The sequence below is a fragment of the Canis lupus genome, chromosome 6 (assembly GCF_011100685.1).
Source record: "Canis lupus familiaris isolate Mischka breed German Shepherd chromosome 6, alternate assembly UU_Cfam_GSD_1.0, whole genome shotgun sequence".
NCBI classification, from domain to species: domain Eukaryota; kingdom Metazoa; phylum Chordata; class Mammalia; order Carnivora; family Canidae; genus Canis; species Canis lupus.
The window spans coordinates 26,552,272-26,574,446 of record NC_049227.1 but is presented as its reverse complement, the minus strand read 5'-3'; the positions used below and the strand labels follow the sequence as shown (position 1 = coordinate 26,574,446).

Genomic DNA, 22,175 nt, shown 5'->3' with positions numbered 1-22,175 from the left:
TGAAAAGAAATCAAATCTCTATATCCAACAGCTCTTAGCACCTCACATCCTATTGGAAGTTAGACTTCTTGAAATCAGGGCTGCAATCTGGCAGTCATTTCACTTTGGCTCACATCACTAAAAAACAATTAAGAGTAGCTGCTGTCCTTTTTAATAAGGCTGTGAGCTGCCTTGTTCATCCTATTCCCTTACCTGGCAAATATAGTGGGCCAGGTACAAAATGCCCGATCTGGGCTCTCATCCAGGTTCCTTTCTACTTGGCCAGACCCAGACCTTTCAAGAATCAAGTCTAGCTTGTGCTGTCCAACATGAACACCAGCCACATGTGACTATGGAAAGTGGCTAGTCCAATTAAAATGTGCTTTAAGTGTAAATAAATGTACAATACACATAATCTCAAGACTTATTACAAGAGTAAAATTCCATTCATTCACTATTAACTACATGTTGAAAAGTCATCATTTTCAACACAAATGTTATTTAAAAACCAATCCAAACTTTACTTGTTTAATGTTAACTCCTAGAAAGTTACTTAACACATGTGGCTCTTGTTACATTACTGGACAGCACTGCTTACAAAGGAGTAGGGAGCCTTGGTGTACTTCACAGAAGCCACCCTACCCTCTTTGGTGGCTGAGTTCCTTACAAGCATTCCTCCAGGTAAAGTGGCCCAGCAAAGGAATTCCCAATTCCAGGAATACATTTGTGACAGGTTTACAGTGAAACTAGTTTTTAAAAGAAGTTTCATTTTTCTAAATGACAGCTTACAAACACAAACTGCTAAAATGTTACTGACAGGCCATCCAAATTTACTTTGATCCATCTTAGTGAGCTGTGAGCTCTAGTCTGCTTCCTGCCTGCTTCCTTATGAACACTTCCACAGGTAGCCAGGTCATATTTTTTAGGGCAGTTAACAACAGTGGATGAAATGTGTATTGTCAAGCTAAAAACAGGAACAGCATCACTCCTTCCAGGGTTAATGTAAGACCCCGGAAGGGAAAGAATCACCACCTGGACCTCAACCCAGATTCAGCCATTCAGGGATAGATACAACTTCCTCTGGTGAACCATGAGCATGATGGTGAGTTATCACAAGTCAAGACTTCCTTGTTCACTTCGGGAAACAGCATCCCCCAATGAACATAAAGGCTGTACACAGCTGCAGATGCTCTTGCTACTCTGCTGTAAAGTTCAAAACGACCGAGTGAAGCACCAGAGTCCATTGAGGCATTTTATTTGCACGTATGAATTACATCCCTAGAAAAAGAATCCCAGGATTTTCCCTCCTGTGTGTTTTCGTCTTGCTTCTTCGTGGTCCATGATGCCAGCTGAGGTTGTCAGTACAATGAAACTATGGAGAGTTAAGAAAAAAAATGCTGGTGAGTTTTTCCTAAAAATAGTTCAACATAGAGTGGCTTTCTGGTACAGAAAAAGACCAACATTCCTAAGTGCTTAAGACACCTTCCCATAATAGGACGCAGAGACTAATGCTGCCTCCTAGCGCTGGCACTGTAGGCATGGATCCTGGAACCCAAAGACCCAATTCCAACAATCTCAGCCACACAACACACTCATATAGCCCTGCCCTCGGCTAACACTGAGAAACAATGCTATTCAGCTTAACTGAAAACAAAAACTGAACAACTTTAACTTCAAAAATGTCACTTTCTGTTCTCAAGTAAGGAGACAGGGTTTAAAGCAATAAAGTGTTGATATAAACTTGAATGAATGGTTTCTTCCACTTACTATGTGATCACAGGCAAGCTACTATAAAGAGACAGTCATGTGGACAATGGAAATCCCATCTGGCCTGGCTATCTCATGAGTTACTATGGGGATCAAAGTAAGACACATAAGGTGGTATCCCAATTGTGAGGTATGAAAATTAGGATCATAATTACAATCAGAAATGACTCAATCCTGGGCAGCCCGGGTGGCTCAGCAGTTTAGCGCCTGCCTTCAGCCCAGGGCCCGGGATCAAGTCCCACGTCAGGCTCCCTGCATGGAACCTGCTCCTCCCTCTGCCTGTGTCTCTGCCTCTCTCTGTGTCTCTCATGAATAAATAAAATCTTAAAAAAAAAAAAAAGATGACTCACTCATAATAATATATATACACCTGTAATTCAGTAACCATGAAGTGGGAGGAAATCCAACCACATCACCAAACAAACATGATGGAGGGGTGCAACTTAAAAAGTTCTTAACCACAGATAAGCACTTACTATGTTGCTGTGTCAAATCTTTTTTTTTTTTTTTTTTTAATTTATGATAGTCACACACACAGAGAGAGAGGCAGAGACATAGGCAGAGGGAGAAGCAGGCTCCACGCACCAGGAGCCCGACGTGGGATTCAATCCCGGGTCCCCAGGATCGCACCCTGGGCCAAAGGCAGGCGCTAAACCGCTGTGCCACCCAGGGATCCCTATGTCGCTGTGTCAGATCCTAAAGTTCTTTACCAGAATTAAATCAGGTGATAATATAATTTAAGAGAATAATTACTATTTTAACAGATGAAGAAACCAAAGGACATGAGCTACCCAAGGCCTCACAGCTTTAAAGTAGGAAAGCAAGCATTTTACCAAGAATGAACTCAGTTGCCCCAGGAGCCTAGGCTTCAGAAGTGATTCCAGCCACAGAATGGGATCACACGAACACATAGTATGAACTATATGCACTGAGCCAAAAGAGCAGACATTAAAGGGGACACAAATCTGTCTCTCACCCTGGACTCTCACAGGCCTCAGACCCTGAAGCCTAGCAAATGAAAATGTGGCAGCACCTAAGAGCTAATCCTGGAGTCAAGATGGTTGGGGATGGAGACAATTACTACTGTAACAACAAAAAACAATAAAACCTCAGCTCAAGGCAAACTGCACCACAGCAATCCTTAGCATGAATTTCTTTTTAATGAGGAAAATTAACTCACCCAAACTGGCGGGATGGGAGCAGGTTATTCTGCCATTTTTCTAGATCTTTCAGTTGTACATCAAATCTGGGGCTGATCACTCCACACTGTAAAAGTGTAACAGAAAACACTGTTCACATCTCACCAATAACAGGAAAACTTAGTTAACACCAACAGCATTTACATCTGAATAGTTCTATAAACTGACCAAATCAAAATTTAATGGGTAACTATTCTGTGCAACTGTGATATAAATGTCATTTGAAAAAAATCACCTTTTATACTGCATTAAGACTATGCCTACCTAGGGCAAGAGAAAAGTATTTAAAAAGTCAATAGAAGAGACAGAACACAAGACAATACATGGCAAGATCAGGTTCACGGTGTACATCTCTATTTAGTAGGGAGTTGTCCCGGAACAAGCCGCCAGATTTTGAGGAGGTAAGAGACCAAGCCTTAGACAAAAGTTGTAGTCAAACTTTTTTTTACATAGTGAGGCTGAAATAAATGTGGAGTCTCAAATCATTCACCTATAAACTAAAAACGTAAAATATTAGAATTTGTGGAACCACAGACACAAAATTAAAACCTAAGAACTGGTATTCCACATCAGTGAACTACCAGGATACATTTACAACCCCAGACAAAATTTTCCAAACTAATCTAGCAAAATGAGTGGAAAGCAAACAGAGTTCCTACAGTCAGTTATCCCACCTGTTTGCTACTGGGACAAAGCAAGAACTATCTTTCAGTGTGAGCTCCCCAAGAGCCAAGTACTAAATTGTAATCATTCAATTATCTGCAAACCCTAAAACACAGTAAGTGTTGACACGTTCACTAGCAGGTTATTTGCACCTACTGTAGGCTTAGTCAATGTCTCTGATTAGATTAAGTGAGTTTAAAAGTAAAAGCTGAGATCAAAGAACTCCATCAGACCTAAACATGTGACCCCTCCCCCACACACACACACATCCCTACTCTACAAATCACTGATACACTTAAATCCATCAGTGCAGAAAGGTTCCTGCTCTTTATACACCGGAAATGATCATGTGAGAACACTCAGGATTAGCACCATTGAAGTATAAACCCCAGAGGACTAAGGCAGCAGGAAGACACTTGTGTGCCCACATTCACCCAAGTTCAAAAATGCCTAAAAGGATACTAAAGACCCCTATGAGGTTAGAACGTATTCAAATCTTTAGAATAGTTACACTTCCGCAGGCAGATCTGAACCCAAAGCACTGAAAATGGGCCTATCAGGCCCACCAAATGCCCTAGGGCAGGAGGCCCACTTAGATCCCCCTTTACATAACAGGATCTTAACAGTACAGTGTCACTTAATTGTCAAGGGCAATCCCACACCACAGGAATAGGGAAAAACAATCCTTCCTCTAAGCAAGCTATGATGGTAACCTTTGAGGCCTCCACTCTACACACCCAGGCTTCTGTGTATTCCAGCAGCAAAATCCCTCATTCAGCTAATAGATTTAAACCTCTCCCAAAAAATAAAATAAAAAATAAACCTCTCCCAAAGAGATCTTAGGATGTGACCAAACCAGAATTTTAATCTAATTTCTAAAACTACCTTACTTCTCTGCCCCATTAAATTTCCACAGTATGGGGTACATCCATCTTTCATAAAGGAAACTGAGGCGACAGTGTCCTAGGAAGAAGGAAAACTCAACTTCAGAGCAACTGATTAATTCAAGTTTGTTTTGCTCAACCAAAGTTAGACAGTTAGAATCCAAGTTAGGTGCCTGTCAGTTAAAGAACGGTCTCCCACTCAAGTAAGGATCTCAGAGTCCTGGGATGGAGACCCCCTTTGGGCTCCCTGCTCAGTAGAGTCCCCCTTTGGGCTCCCTGCTCAGTAGAGTCTGCTTTTCCCTCAGCATCTAAACCCCTTTCCCTGCTCGTTCTCTCTCCCCCTCAAATAAATAAAATCTTAAAAAAAAAAAAAAAAAAAAAAAAAAAAGTCAGACAGCTAAGGAGCAGGTCCTGGATTTCAAATACCTCTTAGGCGAGAATTTTTCAAACTACTTTTCCACCGAACAAGAACGCCACAAGGGAGTTCCACTTGGGAAATACCCTGTTCAAACTTATTGCTCATGCTTATTTCTCAAGTTTTATGTATGGTCAATATTCAAGAGAAATTTGGTGCACAGCACTTATCCAACTTACGATTTTATTGTTGTTGCTTTTAAACATCAAGTCAGTCTTCCACAGGACAGCTTAAAGATGTTCTATAAACTATTGGAACCAGCTCCCCCACTCATTACCAACTATTTGGGGGACCTCAAGCGTAACTCCTATCTCAGCTTCCCAACTCCTAAAATTAGGGAAAGTCTACTTCAAGAACACACCTGTGAGAGCCAGCAACAGTGAATCCAAATTCTACTTTGAGGTTCGAGTCTAACAACTAAAACAAAACAGTCTCAAAAGTAACTTGCAAACTCTCCTAATCGCTCGTGAAAACTTCACATCCAGTAGTTTTCATCTAACATTAGGTTATCTCCCCACACACACGAAGCAAATTTACTATACAGGGAAGCAAACTTTATAAAACGAGTTACTGGACCAGGGAATATCCTCACCAATTAAATCTGGCCCCGCCACTATCCACAACTCATTTCTGGGCCAGTTTTCCCCTCATCTGTCTTGGACCAAAGGAGATCAGGCTCCCTGCAAATCTGAAAGCTAGAAACCGGAACACAAAATGCAATTCAGGGACCCTAAGTTGTTATAGATACCTATCCCCAAAATACATGCAATAAGGTAAGCCACAGTCAAACAGATCACATAGATCCACTAGGTTATGCTGACAAATCAAACTGAAGAGGAGTAAAAAACTCAGAGACCAGTAGAGCCCACACCAGCAAAAATAAAATATTAATATTGTCAGAGAACTGCATTCTGTTCAAAACCCACAACATAATCACCAAGAGAGAGAACAAAGTTATTTACAGATAGGAATAAAGGTCCTCCTTGGGCAGCACAAATTCAAGCTGGTGGGCGGGCGGCATACCAACCAATATGCAAACACCAGTACTACTGCATCAGGTGCTCCTTTCACCCCACCCACCAGCATCTCCCTTCAGCTAGCCCATACTCCCCAAACATCAGCTCAACTAACAATTCTAGAGCAAATACACCTTCGGAGAACAAATCAACCAAAGAGTGATATAAAAGTTAATAGATTTTAATCAATTCCTTTTTTTTTTTTTAACCCAACTGGATAGAGCAAGCACACTAATTTGGTTTTACAAAGGCAATTACAACATGTTTGACATCATGTTTGATAATCCTTAGGAAGAATCTTCTATGTAGGAAATGAAATCAATCCTTACCTTGTTTAACCTGCCTGTGAGGTTCACAACAATTTTCCCAGCTCTGTGATCATCGATGATTTCAAATTCGCCAATGTAACCTACAGAACATAACTGGCTGTATTAAATGGAAGGTAACGATTTAGACAAACCTAAATATGTATGCTCCCGTACTCCCACTGTTTGCCTCCTAGATTCTTTCCTCTCACATCATCCGATTGTTTCTCTAATCAGTTTAGATAGATAGGTTGTTATGAATCAAAACTTTCATAGCCTAGTATTTCAAATTTAGGAGCCATCACCCAAAAATAACCCACCCTGCAATTCTAACAGCAGGATTATTTTCCCCTTGCCCCTCCCAAGACACGTAAGAATCCTCCTTCCCATCCCGAGGCCCTTAGAGAAGAGCTCGGGGCATGTTCAAGGACATGTTGCAGCTGCCGTATTTCATAAAGAAAGGCCACCTTAGCTCCCAAACGACTAGCAGAGCAACCGTCACAAACTTTCTCTTCTTTTCAACCGCCCCTACTCAGTGCTTCCTGAATAGCCTCAGTCCAAACTATGCTGTCCACACCCCAACTCAACTGCCTTGGTCCCCCCAGCAGGGACTGCCCCTTTGCTCCAACTTCCCAGTCCTCTCCTGCAGCTTCACGTCTACTGAACAGACTCTAATAGTCTCACGTGGAAGCACAGAGAACACGGCAGCGACACACGACACACTTACCATGCTTCATCATCACAGTGAGAAATCGGACGATGACTTTGGAGCATGGCCTGATAAGAACCTGGCGCTTGCCTCTCTTTTCAGCGTTGTTGATGCTCTTGAGAGCATCTGCCAGGACATTCATGCGCACCATTGTGGCTGTTCAGGGAAGGAAACACAAGAGGTTTTACCGGCATCCCCAACACCAAAAGGCACCCCATCACTCCACTGCCAACACCTCCTCTTCTTTCCGCCCCTATACGGCGAGGCTGTCCCAGCTCCCAAGCAGGCAGGTTCCCCAGGATCCCCGGCGCAGGGTCAGCCACCACAACCACCGTATCAAGCGGCCGGGCGGTCGGTCGGTCACTCACTCACTCACTCAGAAAGGGGAGTGACCATCACAGGGCACGTTTTTTCCCCCCAAAACTGTCAAGTCTCGCAGCCCCTGTACTATCAACACTGTCCTTTAAATCCGCTCATGCGAGGTCAGCCTCGTCCGAACACCCAAAGGATGCCACTTCCACGAACACTCCGTAACGAAGGAGACGTCCGTTGTGTGTCCGCCCACAGCTGCGTCCCGACAGCGCTCGTACCACAGCGGCCAACAGGGAGCAACGCTGTCCGCGCACCTGCCTCCACGAAGGCGGGAGGCCCTCCCTCAAGCTCCCACCCTAAGGACCCAACCTGCTTCTCCAAGCTGCAGAAAGCACCAGTGAAAACTGTGGAGCCACGAAGACCCAGGTTAGCTCCCACAGAGCGCCCCCGGGCGGAAGCAGTCTTCCCCGCTCAGCGGCCTCCCAGTCGCCTAAGCTCGCACGGCGCGGGCGGGAACGCGAGGCGGCACAGCCCACCGCGGCCGCCGTCCCCGAGGCTTCCCGCCGCCCGGCGCCAAGGCGCTGCCCAACCACCAAGCGGAGGTCCTGGGGCCGCAAGGCCGCAAGTCGGGGCTACGGCCTCTCCGGGCGGTGGCAGCTCCGGTTCCCGCCAGTCCTGCGGCCTGCGCTCCACAGGCCGGACTCCCCCAAAGTGCAGAGCGTGCGGCGGACCGGCATGACGGACTCTCCCCCACGTCGGCTTAAGCCCCCCGCAAGGGCAACATCCTCCGGCCAAGAAGGCTCTGGCATCATCAGAGAGCACCGAAGTCGAGGCTCAGACTGCAGGATGGCGCCGATGGCCGACGGATGGCGTTGGGTCGCTCGGAGAGAAATACTCACCGGCTCGGAGAGATGGCGGAAAGAGGACGGGAGGGGCGAGCGCACGGAGTTATGGGAAGCGGGTGGCCTATCGCGAGACTTCCTCAGGAGGGCCCCCAAAACTACGTCGCCTGGCGAAAGACCGCGGAGGAAGGGGGCGGAGCCTCTTCAGGGGTGAGGCGTAGAGAGCCGATAGAATCGACCGCTCCAGGTGAGGCCCTGGGGAAGGACCGAGGGCGCTCCCTTCCAGCGCTTCATCTATCAGACTGAGAAACTGAAAAGGAAAAGGGCCCAGATGTTTGCTAATTTTTATGATAAGCCTTCGCCACTTAGATGTTTACATTTGCGTATTTATCATTGCGAGCCTGAAAGGACCCATGCAAATCGATAACACTCAGGATTCTTTTTTTTTTTTTTCTTTTTTTTTTTTAACACTCAGGATTCTGAGCTGGTAGCTTTTTATCTGTAATTCTGCACCGGGGCAAGAACGAATTTTGATGTCTCTTCTCTGAACCTTCCCCTACCTGTAAACGGGGGAGGTGGGGTTAATAATAATAATAATAATAATAATAATAATACTTTACCTCCTAATAGTTATCAAGGGGGGCTGGAGCGTGAGGCTCTTGATCTCAGGGTGATGAGTTTAAGGCCAGCATTGGGATCCACGCAGGACATGGAGCCTGCACAGGAAAAAAAAAAAAAAAAAAAAAGTTATTTTAGGATCAGATGAGCTAATGGGGCACAGGATTTGCACAATGTCTGACATGTACCAAATACTTTATGAATTTTAACAATGGAAACAACAGGGAGGGGACGCCTGGGTGGCTCAGTGGTTGAGCGGCTGCCTTTCGTTCAGGTCGTGATCCTGGGGTCTTGGGTTTGAATCCTGATCAGGCCTCCCTCCAGTAGCCTGATTCTCCCTCTGCCTGTGTCTCTGCCTCTCTCTCATGAATAAATAAAATTTTAAAAAGTGGGGGGGGAGGGGGAAACAACAGGGAGTTTTAGCTATTGCTTGAAGCCAGGGTCTGATACCCTGGAAGTGAGTGAATTCTGACTCAGGCCTCTCTGGAGCTGAGTGACCTAAGGCTAGTTACCTAATATCGGAAATATTTGCAATAGCCTCGTTACCTGACTGCTTTCCCCCTTGACCTCCCCTCTCACCCCTGTTTTTCTCACATGGTAGCCAGAATGACCTTTTTGAAACCCAAATCAGATCACCCAGTCTCCGAGGGCTCCCATCACCCTCAACAAAATCCAAATCCTTATGAAAGCTTTCAGGGTCCTCTGCGATGTGCACACTTGTCTCCTCCCACTGACACACCAGACCATTCCCCACCATTCTTCCCTAGCTAGCTTTTCTTCAAATACCCCAAATACACTCCACCTCAGGGCCTTTGAATTTACTTTCCCCTCTAACTTGAACATTTCTCCACTTTGTCAGGAAGCTAGCTTCCAGCTTTCCTCAGCTCTCTATTCAATCACACACACTCACAGAGCTTTCTCCGTTCCCCCCTAACTCCATTGCCCTGCTTAATTTTTCTCCATAGCACTTACCACCTGAAATATTGGAAATGAATTTACCTGTCTCCACTAAGTTCCAAGCAAGAACAGATTTGGTCAGCATTGTTCACAGCTGTACTCAAAGCTTCTAGAAAAATTATCTGGTATACAGTAGACCTTTCTTGCATATTTAATGAATAAATGAATAGGAGAATCAGTTTCTCCATTTATAAAATGGGAGTGATGCTTGCAATCACTTGAAGTTGCTGTGACAATAGATGAAATAATCCATATAAAAGGGATTAACACATTATAATAATGTTGTATGGTGACAGATGGTAACTACACTTACAGTGGAAAGCCAGAAGCAAGCTTCCCGACAAATTGGAGAAATGTTCAAGTTAGAGGGAAAAGTAAATGCAAAGGGACTGAGGTGGAGTATATTTGGGATGTTTGAAGAAAAGCATTGCATAATGTACAGAATTGTCAATTCACTATGTTGTACACCTCAAATATAACATTGTATATCAACTATACTTCAATAAAAGATAATAGAGAAACTAACACACAACCTGGCAGAGTGAGGGTTCAATCAACATTAGTTATTGTTATAGTCTCTCAGGCCACCACACCCCCACCATCCCAAATCCTAAATTAACCTTGAGGGGTGCCTGGCTGGCTCAGCTGGTAGAGCATGTGTCTCTTAATCTGGGGAGTTATGAGTTCAAGCCCCACACCAGGACTATAGATTACCTAAATGAACCTTGAGAAAAGCAAAACTCTCAGTTTGCACATCTCTAGGATATAGAATTCTCTGGTTATAATTTACATTACAAAAGGACCATTTGCTTTTTCAAATTATTTTTTGTTTAGAGAGAAATCTTTATTAACATTTTTATTTAAATTCAATTAACCTATAGTGTATTATTAGTTTCAGAGGGAGAGTTCATCAGTCTTCTATAATATTCAGTGCTCATTACATCACATGCCTTCCAAAATGTTCATCACCCAGTTGCCCCAGTGAGAATCTTTTTTTAAATTTATTTTTTATTTTATTTTATTTTTAGTGAGAGAGAATCTTAAGCAGGCTCCTTGTCCAGCATGGAGTCAGATGTAGGGCTGGATCTCACAACCCTGAGATCATGACCTGAGTCAAAATCAAGAGCTGGATTCTTAACCAGCTGAGCCACCCAGGTGCCCTGGTTTTTTTTCCCCATTTGCTTTTTTAATGAAAATCATTTTGATGAACTGATTGCACATTTACATGTTTTGTTTACTAAAAATGTGGAGTTCACCTTAATTAAGGGCATTAGGAAGAGTGGGGAGTTAAGAAACCCACTTTCCTTCAAGAGCCTTCCCATATGTAAATAGAAAAGTAGCACCCTCCCACTCTCTTTATTACACTTCATTCATTCATTCAACAAACTTGTAACGAGTGTCTTCCATGTGCCCCCTGTTGTACCAGACCGTGAGAGGCCAAAAATAGGTATCTGAACCTTAAGAGGTTCAGATCCCAGGAGGGAAAACAGACCCCGTAGTAATAAAATACCAGAAGTGGTGCCTGGGATTGAGCCCCACATTGGGCTCCTTGCTCAGCGAGGAGCCTGCTTCTTCCTCTCCCTCTGCCTGCCACTCCCCACTGCTTGTGCTCTGTCAAATAAATATTTTAAAAAACAAAAAAATACCAGGGAGTGTGCTATATGGGATGCCTACATGAAGTGTTGGGAGGATGCAGAGTTGGCCTGGGAAGTTGCTAAAGACTTCGCAGAAGTGCCATTTGATCTATCACGAATGGTACTAACACTGCCAATTCATTACTGCCACTATGTGCTTCCCCTAGATTAACTCCTAGAATCCTCAAAATAAATATAATTGTATAACCCCCATATGAGATCTGTACTTTTACCCTCTTTTTGCAAGTGAGAAAATGAAATTCAATCTGAAATTGGCTTAATCTTAATTTTAAAAGCCAAAGCAGAGATGCCTGGGTGGCTCAGTCGGTTGGGCATAGGACTTGATTTCAGCTTGGATTATGGTCGTATAGGGTCATGAGATCAAGCCCCATATTGGGCTCTGAGCTCTGCAGGGAGATTCTCTCTTCCTTTCCCTCTGCTCCTGCCCCTACTCTCACTCACTCTCTCAAATGAATAAATAAATCTTAAAAAAAAAAAATGATTTCTTCTAAGCTACTATCTAGTATATACTCTATCTACTTAATAGGGTGTCCATCTTACCTGATCCCAAATCATTAGGAAGGCTGTGTGTGACAGTAGATATTCTAGACTTTTAACAGCTCCAAGAGTTAGGAGGGCATGGGAATTATAGAAATCCCAGAATGGCTGGGCTGAAATTGGAAAATAAGGTGAAGGAATGGCACTGGAAGAGGGCCATGTGTAAATTGCCTCACAAGTTTGTGATTTATGCTGCAGGCAAACTGGAACCTGCTGGTTGAGAGGTCTTCAAATAGGATTGATGGTGACCGGAGTTGTTAAAATGTGGAAGATAAACTGCTGGTAAAAAACCAACTCTGGTAAAAACTCAAAAATCTACCCCCTGCTTTTAAGTCAACTCCATGACCAATGTGGGGGTTGAACTCATAACCCTGAGGTGAAGAGTCACATGTTTTATTGAGCCAGCCAGGGACCCCCATTCACTCTTCTTCACACAACCCCAAATGGCTTCTTCTCAGCATCCTGTGAACTCTTGGGATGGTGGGACCATCACTGGAGATGGGGCCAAGCAAGTGTCAAAAAGGGACATTTGCTATGGGCAGAGTTGGCACAGGAGTAGCCAAGCTGGCTGGGAAGGCAGCCAAATGAGACTGGCCTAAGAATGAATCACAGCTGCACAAAGACCAGCACTTCAAGTATCAGGTGACCATGGGGAGACTACAGTGACTGGGTTAAAAATTCCCTTTTCTGGGTATCACCAAAACTCCAGGAGGCTCTAAACCCAAATTTTTGGGCAGAGGAACTAGGGTTAGAGGGCTTCTAATTGGATACTGAATCTTTTCCCAAGATCTATTAAGTATAGACAGTGAAGCCCATTGATAAAACATTTAGCTTAATTTTTAAAAAGATTTTATTTATTTATTCATGAGACAGAGAGAGAGGCAGAGACACGGGAAGAGGGAGAAGCAGGCTCCATAGGCAGGCAGGCAGGCAGGGAGCCTGATGGGGGACTTGATCCCAGGTCTCTAGGATCACACCCTGGGCTGAAGGCGGCGCTAAACCGCTGAGCCACCCGGGCTGTCCTCAATTTTTTAAGTAAACTCTATGCCCAGTGTGGGGCTCCAGTTCACAACCCTGAGATCTAGAGTTGCATGCTCGCTCTACTGACTGAGCCAGCCAGGTGCCCCTCAATTTAAATTTTTTTAAAAAATATTTTTAAATTAGAGTTCAAAGTGCAGACAGAAGTTAACCACCAATAAGCAAGTACCTGATGCACTGAACTCGGAGCTGGGCCCTGAAGTAGAGGTAATCGTGACAGGTACTCTCTCAAGCCTGCCTGTTCTTCCAGCGTGACCGTCTCACACTCATCTTTGGTCATCACTCACTCATTGTATTTCCTTTTCCATCTAGCATGGTGCCTGAATGTTTGCTGAAGAATTTACTTTACACCTTTTACTTCATTTTGTTCTGAAAGAGAACTGTGTCGGCATGTTATTATCAGCCAGGGTAGTTCATTAACCAGATTCACAAATCCAATCATGTAAACTTAACGGCTAAGGTATAAAGAAAGTGAGACACAAGGAGGGATTCCAGCTTTTTTTATTTTTCCCATTTTACACAAAACAAAGTAGAAGAATACAAGATTAAAACTGCAAAAGTAGTTAATTGGTAGAACATATATACACAAAAAAAATCCAGATAGCAAGACAAGCTTATCTACAATAAGGAAACACATGTAAAAATTAAGGTAGTTTGTAGTTTTCATATTAAACATTAAAAAAAAATGCTACAATGGGTGCCATTGTTTACAGTAATATTGAAGGGGGAAACAACACTTATTTAGGGACAGATATACCACAAGGTCCAGCATCAGTGCAATAAATTCACAAAACTATATTACAGCTAGTTAATCAGAGTTTAAGAACTGTTCCCAAATGTCACATTTTCGGCCCTCAGAGGTTCATTCCTACAGATTTCAGCTATTCTAAATTTTTAGCTATTGAGAGGAAGAATGATTCTAAGATACTTTCCAAGGAGTTACAAAATCTCTGTAGACCAGAGGCCACCTATCATGGCCAAAGTCTGCTCTCCCCAACTGCCCTTGCAACCTCCAAAGAAGTATCTAGGAAAAAAGTCAGAAGCCTGCATAGCCACCACCTCCTGTGCCAAATCTATGGGGACCAAAGCAGCCAGCAATTACTTTCAAATGAGACTCTTGAGGCTTACCTTTAAAGGCTTAATCTGGTCTGGAAAATTAGTAGGACAAGATTATTTTCTACTGAAATGACGCTTGACTAAGTATAGGAAGACTTCTGTCCTTTATTGGCTGGTGATGGAGTAAAGGTCATAGACCTGAGTCTTAACCTATTATGTACTTTAGTTTCAGCTAAAAATCTGAAATAAAAATATGCTAAAAATCCTAAACACAAACTTTTAGAAGCCTGCTGTTAAATAGCCTTTAAGGATCTACTAACTTGAAGTCTAAGAGCAAAGAGAGAAAAGCTCGAAGGCTGTTATATTCTCCGTTTGGGAGGAAAGATCAATGTTTCTTACAAATTACTAATTTTGCATAAGGCAGAAACCAACACATACTATGGCATGGAAATGGTTTCATTTTATTCCAGAAGGATTCTTCTCCCACAGTATAGAAACAGCATGAGGAATGAATCTTAATTGGTCTCTTCATCAGAAGTGGTAAACTTGGTCTCTATATTCATGAAGCCAGACAGTTAAAGCAGACTGTGGAAGCAGACAGTAGAACCAGCTTCCTGTAGCCACAGACCACTACCTTGTATCTAGCTAAAGCAAAGATCAACTGGAACAATTATCCAAAGTCACAGTTAACTGTACTAAAAGATGAAGTTCACCACTATATTATTTTAAAGAAGTTGCCTAAAAGTAAGAATTCAATTAACCTGGGTGAGAAAAATCAAAAGTCATACTCACGAATGAGTTGTCCATATAAGGCCAACTGATGAGAATGCATCCAGCTACACTTCACATGAAGACACTATGCATAATGCCTTACTTGGTAAGTCTGAACTTCTACTAACTAAGGGCAGAAAAAGGGAGAGCAAAGAACTACTTCTGTAACATTTTAGTATCCAGACAGCATAATAGAAACTGTTCCCAAGGACAATGTATATGCCATTCATTACATTGAATAAAGCAGACACATTATTCATTTTTCTTCTCTTTTTGTTTGAGCAGCTTATTTATCTCCCTTTTGGCCATTCCAATGTACTTCAAAATGATTCCATGCTGGTTTAATCCAGGAAGCAACAGTAAGAAAGTCACTTAAAAACAAACAAACAAAATTAGGGTAATTAACTTCCTATAGATTATAACATCTTATAGAAAGTAGTTTCCCAGACTATTAAGGCACTCTAACAGGAGGAACCAATTTAAAACTCATTACTTTCATTGGTTTTTAGTTTCTTTTTTTTTTAAAGATTTTACTTATTCACGAGAGACAGAGAGGCAGAGACACAGGCAGAGGGAGAAGCAGGCTCTCCCTGCAGGAAGCCGGATGCAGAACTCAATCCCGGGACTCCAGGATCACACCCTGGGCCAAAAGCAGCACTTAACCACTAAGCCACCCAGGCGTCCCACTTTCATTGGTTTTTATCCCCAGAAACTTCTATCAGAGGCCCCAACCTCAGATAACACACACTGCTTATTTTTACCTCCTACATGTCACTTTCCACCTTGGTTATTATGTTCTATCTTCACTTAGTGTATGACCACAGACTCCCAGAAAACAAGGAAATGGGCTTTAGTCATTTTTTCTATACTCCCAGTTCCTACATCTGTGCCTTAAACTTGATTAACACACACCTATGTGTTTACTAAGTTCCAATCAGACTTCAGTGGCCAGAATTATGCCTCTAGTTCTTCCTCAAAGACTTACCTATCAGATAGGTGAGCAGCAGGTTGTGGACTTGCTGTCCCACCCAAGCAACCGCAGCGAGAGAAACGATCATTGTCATGAAGTACTAATAATGAAAACAACAAGAATTTATCAACTCCTAGAAAAAGAAGCAAAACTGGAAGCAAAACTGTAGGATGTTGTTTCAAAGGCTGGAAAATAATCCAGTATTTGTTACCACCTTTCTTTAAGATGACTTGGTATTTATACGTTACATAAAATCCATTGAAAACTCCATTAGATCTACTTTATAGAATTTCTATCCATTCCCTCTTAGAATTACTGTAATTCTCTGTATAAATGAGTTCACAATACATTATACTACTTTTACCATTAATAATTCACATTGTAACCTCAGGTGAAGCTAAGAAAGAAGAAATGCTTAAGTATTTGTCTTTTATTTCAGCAAGTTAAAATAAACAAAAACTTCCCTGTACTAGAGTACAAAATTAAATGCAAAATGTAATTTTAACTTCCAATAATTCAGTCTAATTCATACATACATTTAGAAGGTACTCAGAGGAATTAAACCAATGGATAATGATAAATATCAGATTATTTAATATAAATATCAAACTATTAAAAAAGCCATCATTATACTACAATGAAGTATAAATAGACTCAATCTTAAAATTCTGCTTTACTAAAATAAGTCAAAACAAAAAAAGTACCATTTTAGGCTTTTCTTCCTTTAGTGTAAAGAGGCGTTTCCACCAGCCCACAGCTCTGCGTCGAGTTTTCACTAGATTGCTACAAATTTCATGGAATCTTTGCTGTTGCTCAGTGGTCCTACAAAAAATTTTCCCCTTTACTATAAGCAAGTCTTTGTAGTAAACAGATATATATCATCCTCTCAAATTTAAAAAACTGTCTCCTAAAGAAAGTTTAAATAAAAAACAATTCACATTATCTTATAACTGTGAAAAAGTTCCTGTACCATTAAGACACCTTGTATAGCAAAGAAATAAGTTTTTGCATAAAGACATGTGTATGTACAAAGCAATAGTAATCCGTGGTTCTAAAGCCATATTTGGTTAATTATAGTAACAAAAGACTCAAGGCTACTATGGGCCATGCAATCAGTTTAAATTAATTTCTCTATTCCTGTATTATTTTTCAGATCCAAATAAATTCTGAGGCGTAGCCCATCAGTGTCTCACTAGTTTGAGGAAGACTTGAAGTTTCTATTCCACAGCTGTATTTAAGCACTCTTCAGTAGAGAATACTGCATCCAAAGCATAATACCCTCAGCTGGGCTTCATATACTTGATACCAAGGCAGCAACAAACAGCTAAAATCCAAAATCTTTACAAATTTAGTCCCAGTGAGGGATAATATAAACAGCAGTAAAAATTCAAAAAGATCCTCTAAAAGCCTTTTTTTCTAATTTTTTAAAAAAATTTTTGTTTTTTAGATTTTTTTTTCAAGATTTTATTTATTTATTCATGAAAGAAACAGAGAGAGGCAGAGACACAAAGGCAGAGGGAGAAGCAGCTCCATGCAGGAAGCCCGACATGGGACTCAATCCCAGGTCTCCAGGATCACGCCCTGGGCTGAAGGCGGCACTAAACCGCTGAGCCACCTGGGCTGCCCTGTTTTTTGGATTCTTATACTGTCTTTGCTATACAGATATATTGGCTGCTATCATGAAACAGAACCCACACTGGGGAGCAGGTTCTTTTTGCTTCTCTAGTTCTTGTCCTTGTAAAATTACAGTGATAGATACAGCAGAAAGGTTGCAGATGAGCCCAGGGAACTTCTTGTAAACAACTAGACCTTACATGCTGCCCATGGTCAAGGCTGAACTGTGGCTACGCAACAGTGTTCTTCCTTCTTCGTGAAGATCAAAAAATAAAACTGCTCTGGACTGACTCACATACTGATTACCATGAAACTACCAGTTTTTATTTCTGAAACTTTTCTCCAGGAGTTATGAATTAGCCAATTAGAATGTCATCTAATAAAGCCAAGGTCAGAGATGGATTTCCTTTGTTGTTACATTACATGGTTACAAACTTGCCCAAAAAACAGCAACATAACCCATTACTATATGTGAAAAACAATTCAAAGGGCACTTCCTAACACTAATCCATTCTGCTAGAGGGGAAACCTTTTTAAATAAATATCCTTTATTATCCCACGATTTAAGCAAATTTCCCTAAAATGTCCAAATTTGTTCTTAAAGATCCATAAGGCATGTACCTAAAATTATTAATTTTACATAATTATTTTATAATTTGCTATTATCAGGGGAACAAGAAATTAAAGGCACATATAGATTACTAATCAAATTAAAATAAACAATGAAAGGAGAAAAGCAACTAGGACCAAAAAAAACAAAAACATCTACTCCAACATCTAGTTTTGTTCATTACTTAGAAGTGAGAAATGATACAATTCCAGAGAACAGTTAAAATACGTTAATATATCCTGAAGCACTTGCTATGCATTGAGCTGCCACTACACTGCAGTTAGCTTGTAACATCAACCTTGAACATACAATCAACCTTAAAAGTCAAAATATCTCACAGCACTCAGAACAGTGCCTAATGTGAAAGTACGTATTCAATCAATAGTTCCTAAATAAATGAACAATAATCTACGTTACTGCTTTCATATGCATTCAAAAATAGCCTGCAAAATATCTTAAATTTCAAAGAAAATAAATGTAAAATGTAAACATACTACTTCTATGGAAAGCTCATTGTGAGTTCTGCAATATATGATAAGACTACCTCAAAAAACCTCACTTCAATAAAAAGGTCTAGAAAAGAAAAGGCAAAATAAATGCTAGACTATAAAAGAACTATGGAGATATAAGTAGTACTAGAAATTCATGATGTGTAAGTGAATCAGCTAAGAAATCCTTCGTATAAAAGCAATAATCCTAACCCTTAGGTATCCAATAGTTAGACAATTCTCTGTGCTTAATTACAGCACACTAATCACAGCCACGAGGTTCAGTAACTTCACAGAAATTAGACAGCCAAATTGTTACACCACCTACCATTTATTGGAGCCAAAAATTCTAGGAGCTAGAATGGGAACAAGGTAGTCAGCCAAGCACAAAAACATAACAAAACAGGAAACACCGGACAGAACAGATGGATCTAGATAGTAGATAGTCCTGTTTAAAAAAAAAAAAAAAAAAAAAAAAGAAGGTTAGAGAAACATAGTCATTATTATTCCTAGCTGAAGATATTTATCTACTTAGTCTTTTGGGTCTCACAGAAGTTATCTGCCCTTTTCATTCTAAATTTCTCACAAGTGGTTTTCTGGGAAGCTTCAGAATATGATGACATCATAGCTGCAATGGTTAATGTAAACATCAAGAGACAAAAGCCCCTTGGGGTCCTCAATACTTTTTAGGAATATAAAGGTTCTTTAGGCCAAAAAGTGTGAGAGCCACTCATTTATTCAACTGGTTTAGGTTACTGAAAACTAGGAGAACTGCTCCAAGAAAAGGCATTCTTTACAGATTATAGGTTACAAAAGAGGCTGTGTGTTACCTGAGCCCTTATTAATAACAAGCACAATCCACAATAATTTAATAGCTCACTTACAGAAACAGCAAAGAAACCACACCCATGATGGCAGGTGGAAACCAGGCTCTTTCCCATCTGAGGACTTTATCAGCCATCAGCATCACTTCTCCCCATCCCTGCAGCTGCTCTTCCAGACTTGCAGTCTCTGCAGCCTACACAAGACCAACATGTAAAGTGATCATTTTACCACTCCCAACATTTCTGTGCTTCTCAGTTAATTTTTTTTAAGACACCAAGAATGTAAAAGAGCCCTCAATCAAATCACTATCTTAGTTTCTAAATAATTCTGCAATTTTGGTAGCAAGACAGAAATCAATTAAGGGGGGGGGAGGTGGCAACCTACCATTTAACAGTCACCAAGTCACCAAGTCCAAGCACTGGGCTACTCTTCATACATAATGTTAACAATCCTAGTAGAGGCCCTCAAAGTAGGGATAAGAGACCTTATCCTTATAAGACCTTATGGATAAGGTCCATCTAAGTGACCTTAGATGGGTAACCAGCTTTCTCAAAGTCATGCACTAAGTGGCAGCACCCAAAATATAAAATTAGATCACTTCAAATGTGCTCATTTTTCAGGTGGTTAGAATTGATTGATCTGTTGTTTTGTCATCTCATTGATTTATACTCCTACTTCTAAATCCATTAAGAAAGCCTCTCTCTGAACAGCATTCAATTTTTAAAATAGCGCTGTGTAATGGAATCCTTTAGATGCTGGCATCATTTGCACAATTAAGTAAAACTTACTTTCACCAAATTACATGAGGCATCTCAAGCTCAGTGTATCTCCATACAATGAGTGCTTCTTACACTTACCAGAACATTTGGTTAGACTTCAAATTTCTCTGCAAGACTGACAACCTAGCTGAAAGTAGACTTCTGGAATGAGCTAATGTGGCAAAAAAAAACACAAAAAAACAAAAACAAAAACCCTATACTGATTTTGGTACAGGAAAAAAACTAGAAAGAAACCCACATGCCCTTATAAATGTTATCATGGGGAAATATACAAAAGAGAGAGGACAGGACAGCCTAATCTTACTAGAGATGCTATCTATCTGTGCCACACTGATTACTTGGGGGACTTCAACATTCCTGACTTTATATACACCACGCTTAATATAGTTAAACAGAAGATTACTATGTGCCAGAAGCTCTAAGTATTTTATATGCTTATACTTTAATTAATCCTCCCAATGAATTCAAAGGATGGTATTGTTACTCGCCTCATTTTACAGATGAAGTAACAGATACATGGAGGTTAAGAGATCTGAACCCAGGAAATCCAAAGCCAAGGGCCTTGTTCTGCTTAAAGTTACACTGCTTTCTGCTGGAAAGAGCAGCTGAGCTTCGGGCCAGGCTCGGTCACCTCAACAAACTGTGTGAATTTGCTGGACAATTTCTTTGTGCTTCGATCAATTCCCCTTAACTGGAACTTGGCCGGAGCTAACTCGGCTAGCCACAGACAAGTGTGCTGGCATGTGCGTTACAGGAACAGGCCGTGCATTTCTAAACACCAATGCAAAACGAAAATCTGGCACCATCACGGCTGCCCTGCAAGGTCACCAAACTCGTTAGCACCCGGGCTCTTGGAATATCCAACGTCAAGGATGAAATGCTGTTTCGTTGTGGCAACGGACAAAAAAAAAAGAAAAGAAAAAGGCAAGGATTTCTCTCGTTTTTTGCCTAGATCGCGCCGTGAAAACAAGTAGGTTAGATTTATCCGCCCGTGAGACACCACTGCAGTTCCTTCAGACCCCTGCTTATTCTAAAGTCCACCTGTCTCTCTCTCTCTCACACACACACACACACCCCTCCCTTGCAAACTCCAGGCAAACCCAAGGTCCTTCCCCACTGTCCTTCCAGCTGGACCTCTAATCCCAGTTCCCCGCGGTGAGTTCACAGCCTCCCTGCGGGTTTAAGCTGCGCCAGCTCCAGCAAATTCTCGCCAGTGGCCCTTTGACCCTCCCCGCCCCTCTCCCGTCCTCCCCCCTCCCCCCACCCCTGCCCAAGTATTGGGGCTAAAGAACGAAGGGAAGAGGAGGGGAACCCCGTAGAAGAGCCTGGGGGCCTGGGGTTCAAAGCGCTCGACAGACAGGCCCCTGGAGGCCTGCGCCCCAGGCTCATCGCAGCCCCCCCTTCTCCCACTTCCTCCCCGATCCGCGGGGGCTGGTCACGCGCCGTCCTCACCTCGCCCCGTAGCTGCCCCACGGGGTGTTAAGGGCCGCCCGGTCCGGGACCGCCCCGCTGCACCCACCCGGGGCCGAGGGGGAGGAGGGCCGGGCCCACCACGGTGGGAGGAACGAGGCCGCAAGAGCGCTGCCAGGCTGAGCCCCCGCCCAAGCCCGGAGGCCCCTGCCTGCTCCCCTCGCGACTCACCAGGAGGTTGGTGCTGCGATTATCTCCCTCCGCCATCGTCCCTGAAGTGCCGCCCGAGCGAGCGCAAGCCGGCCCCTCCCGCACACAGCGAGCTCCGCGCCGAGACCCGCACGGCGACCCAGGCGCGAAGGGGACGCCCCGCAGGCCGCTTATATACACCAGCCAGCCTTCCCGACAGGCCCCGCGAAGCCCGCTCCTCATTGGGTGGATTGAACTCAAGCTCCGGGGCGGCCCGACCAACCGCGGCCCGGCGCATGGCTTGAAATCGGGGTCAAAGGAGACCGAGGCCGCGCAGGCCGAGGGGGCGGGGACAAGGAGCGGCCAATCAGCGCCCAGGAGCTGTGGGACGCCCCGCCCAGGCCTTTCGGGAGCGGTTGAACTGCCGCGGCGGGGCCCCCCCGCGCCCCGGTCCCGGGCTGCGTGACCCGCGGTGGCCGCCCCGCCGCGCTAGCTCTCGGGATTTAGTCCTGGGGGAAACAAAACACGCCCCGCGTTATCAGGAGGACGGCGCGGTGACGCCGACCT

The 22,175-nt window shown here is 42.9% G+C and overlaps 2 protein-coding genes across 2 annotated transcripts; both read right to left on the bottom strand.

Annotated features, from left to right (window-relative positions):
• Positions 1-1,219: 1,219 nt before the first annotated feature.
• On the bottom strand, positions 1,220-8,273 carry RPS15A (ribosomal protein S15a). Its single transcript, NM_001252147.1, is given in 5 exon segments — positions 1,220-1,351; positions 2,927-3,012; positions 6,253-6,332; positions 6,956-7,093; positions 8,149-8,273. Coding segments are annotated over 4 exon segments (393 nt in total). The 5' UTR covers positions 7,089-7,093; positions 8,149-8,273; the 3' UTR covers positions 1,220-1,257.
• Positions 8,274-13,379: 5,106 nt separating this feature from the next.
• ARL6IP1 (ADP ribosylation factor like GTPase 6 interacting protein 1) lies at positions 13,380-21,809 on the bottom strand. The gene is made up of 6 exons (XM_038540253.1): positions 21,651-21,809; positions 19,290-19,423; positions 18,734-18,853; positions 16,398-16,515; positions 15,709-15,793; positions 13,380-15,094 (listed from the first exon to the last, which is right to left on the bottom strand). The coding sequence occupies exons 1-6, from the start codon at positions 21,684-21,686 to the stop codon at positions 14,976-14,978; spliced, it is 612 nt and encodes a 203-aa protein (XP_038396181.1). The 5' UTR covers positions 21,687-21,809; the 3' UTR covers positions 13,380-14,975.
• Positions 21,810-22,175: the final 366 nt, after the last annotated feature.

Bases quoted from the DNA above. Each gene is read 5' to 3' on its own strand.
- ARL6IP1 (XM_038540253.1), bottom strand. From the start codon at position 21,686: ATGGCGGAGGGAGATAATCGCAGCACCAACCTCCTG. The intron at 18,854-19,289 runs GTAAGTGAGCTA...TTTTTTAAACAG, and splicing joins GTGGTTTCTTTGCTGTTTCT to GACTATCTACTATCTAGATC. The intron at 15,095-15,708 runs GTAAGTCTTTGA...TTTGTTTTTAAG, and splicing joins GCTGCTCACCTATCTGATAG to TGACTTTCTTACTGTTGCTT.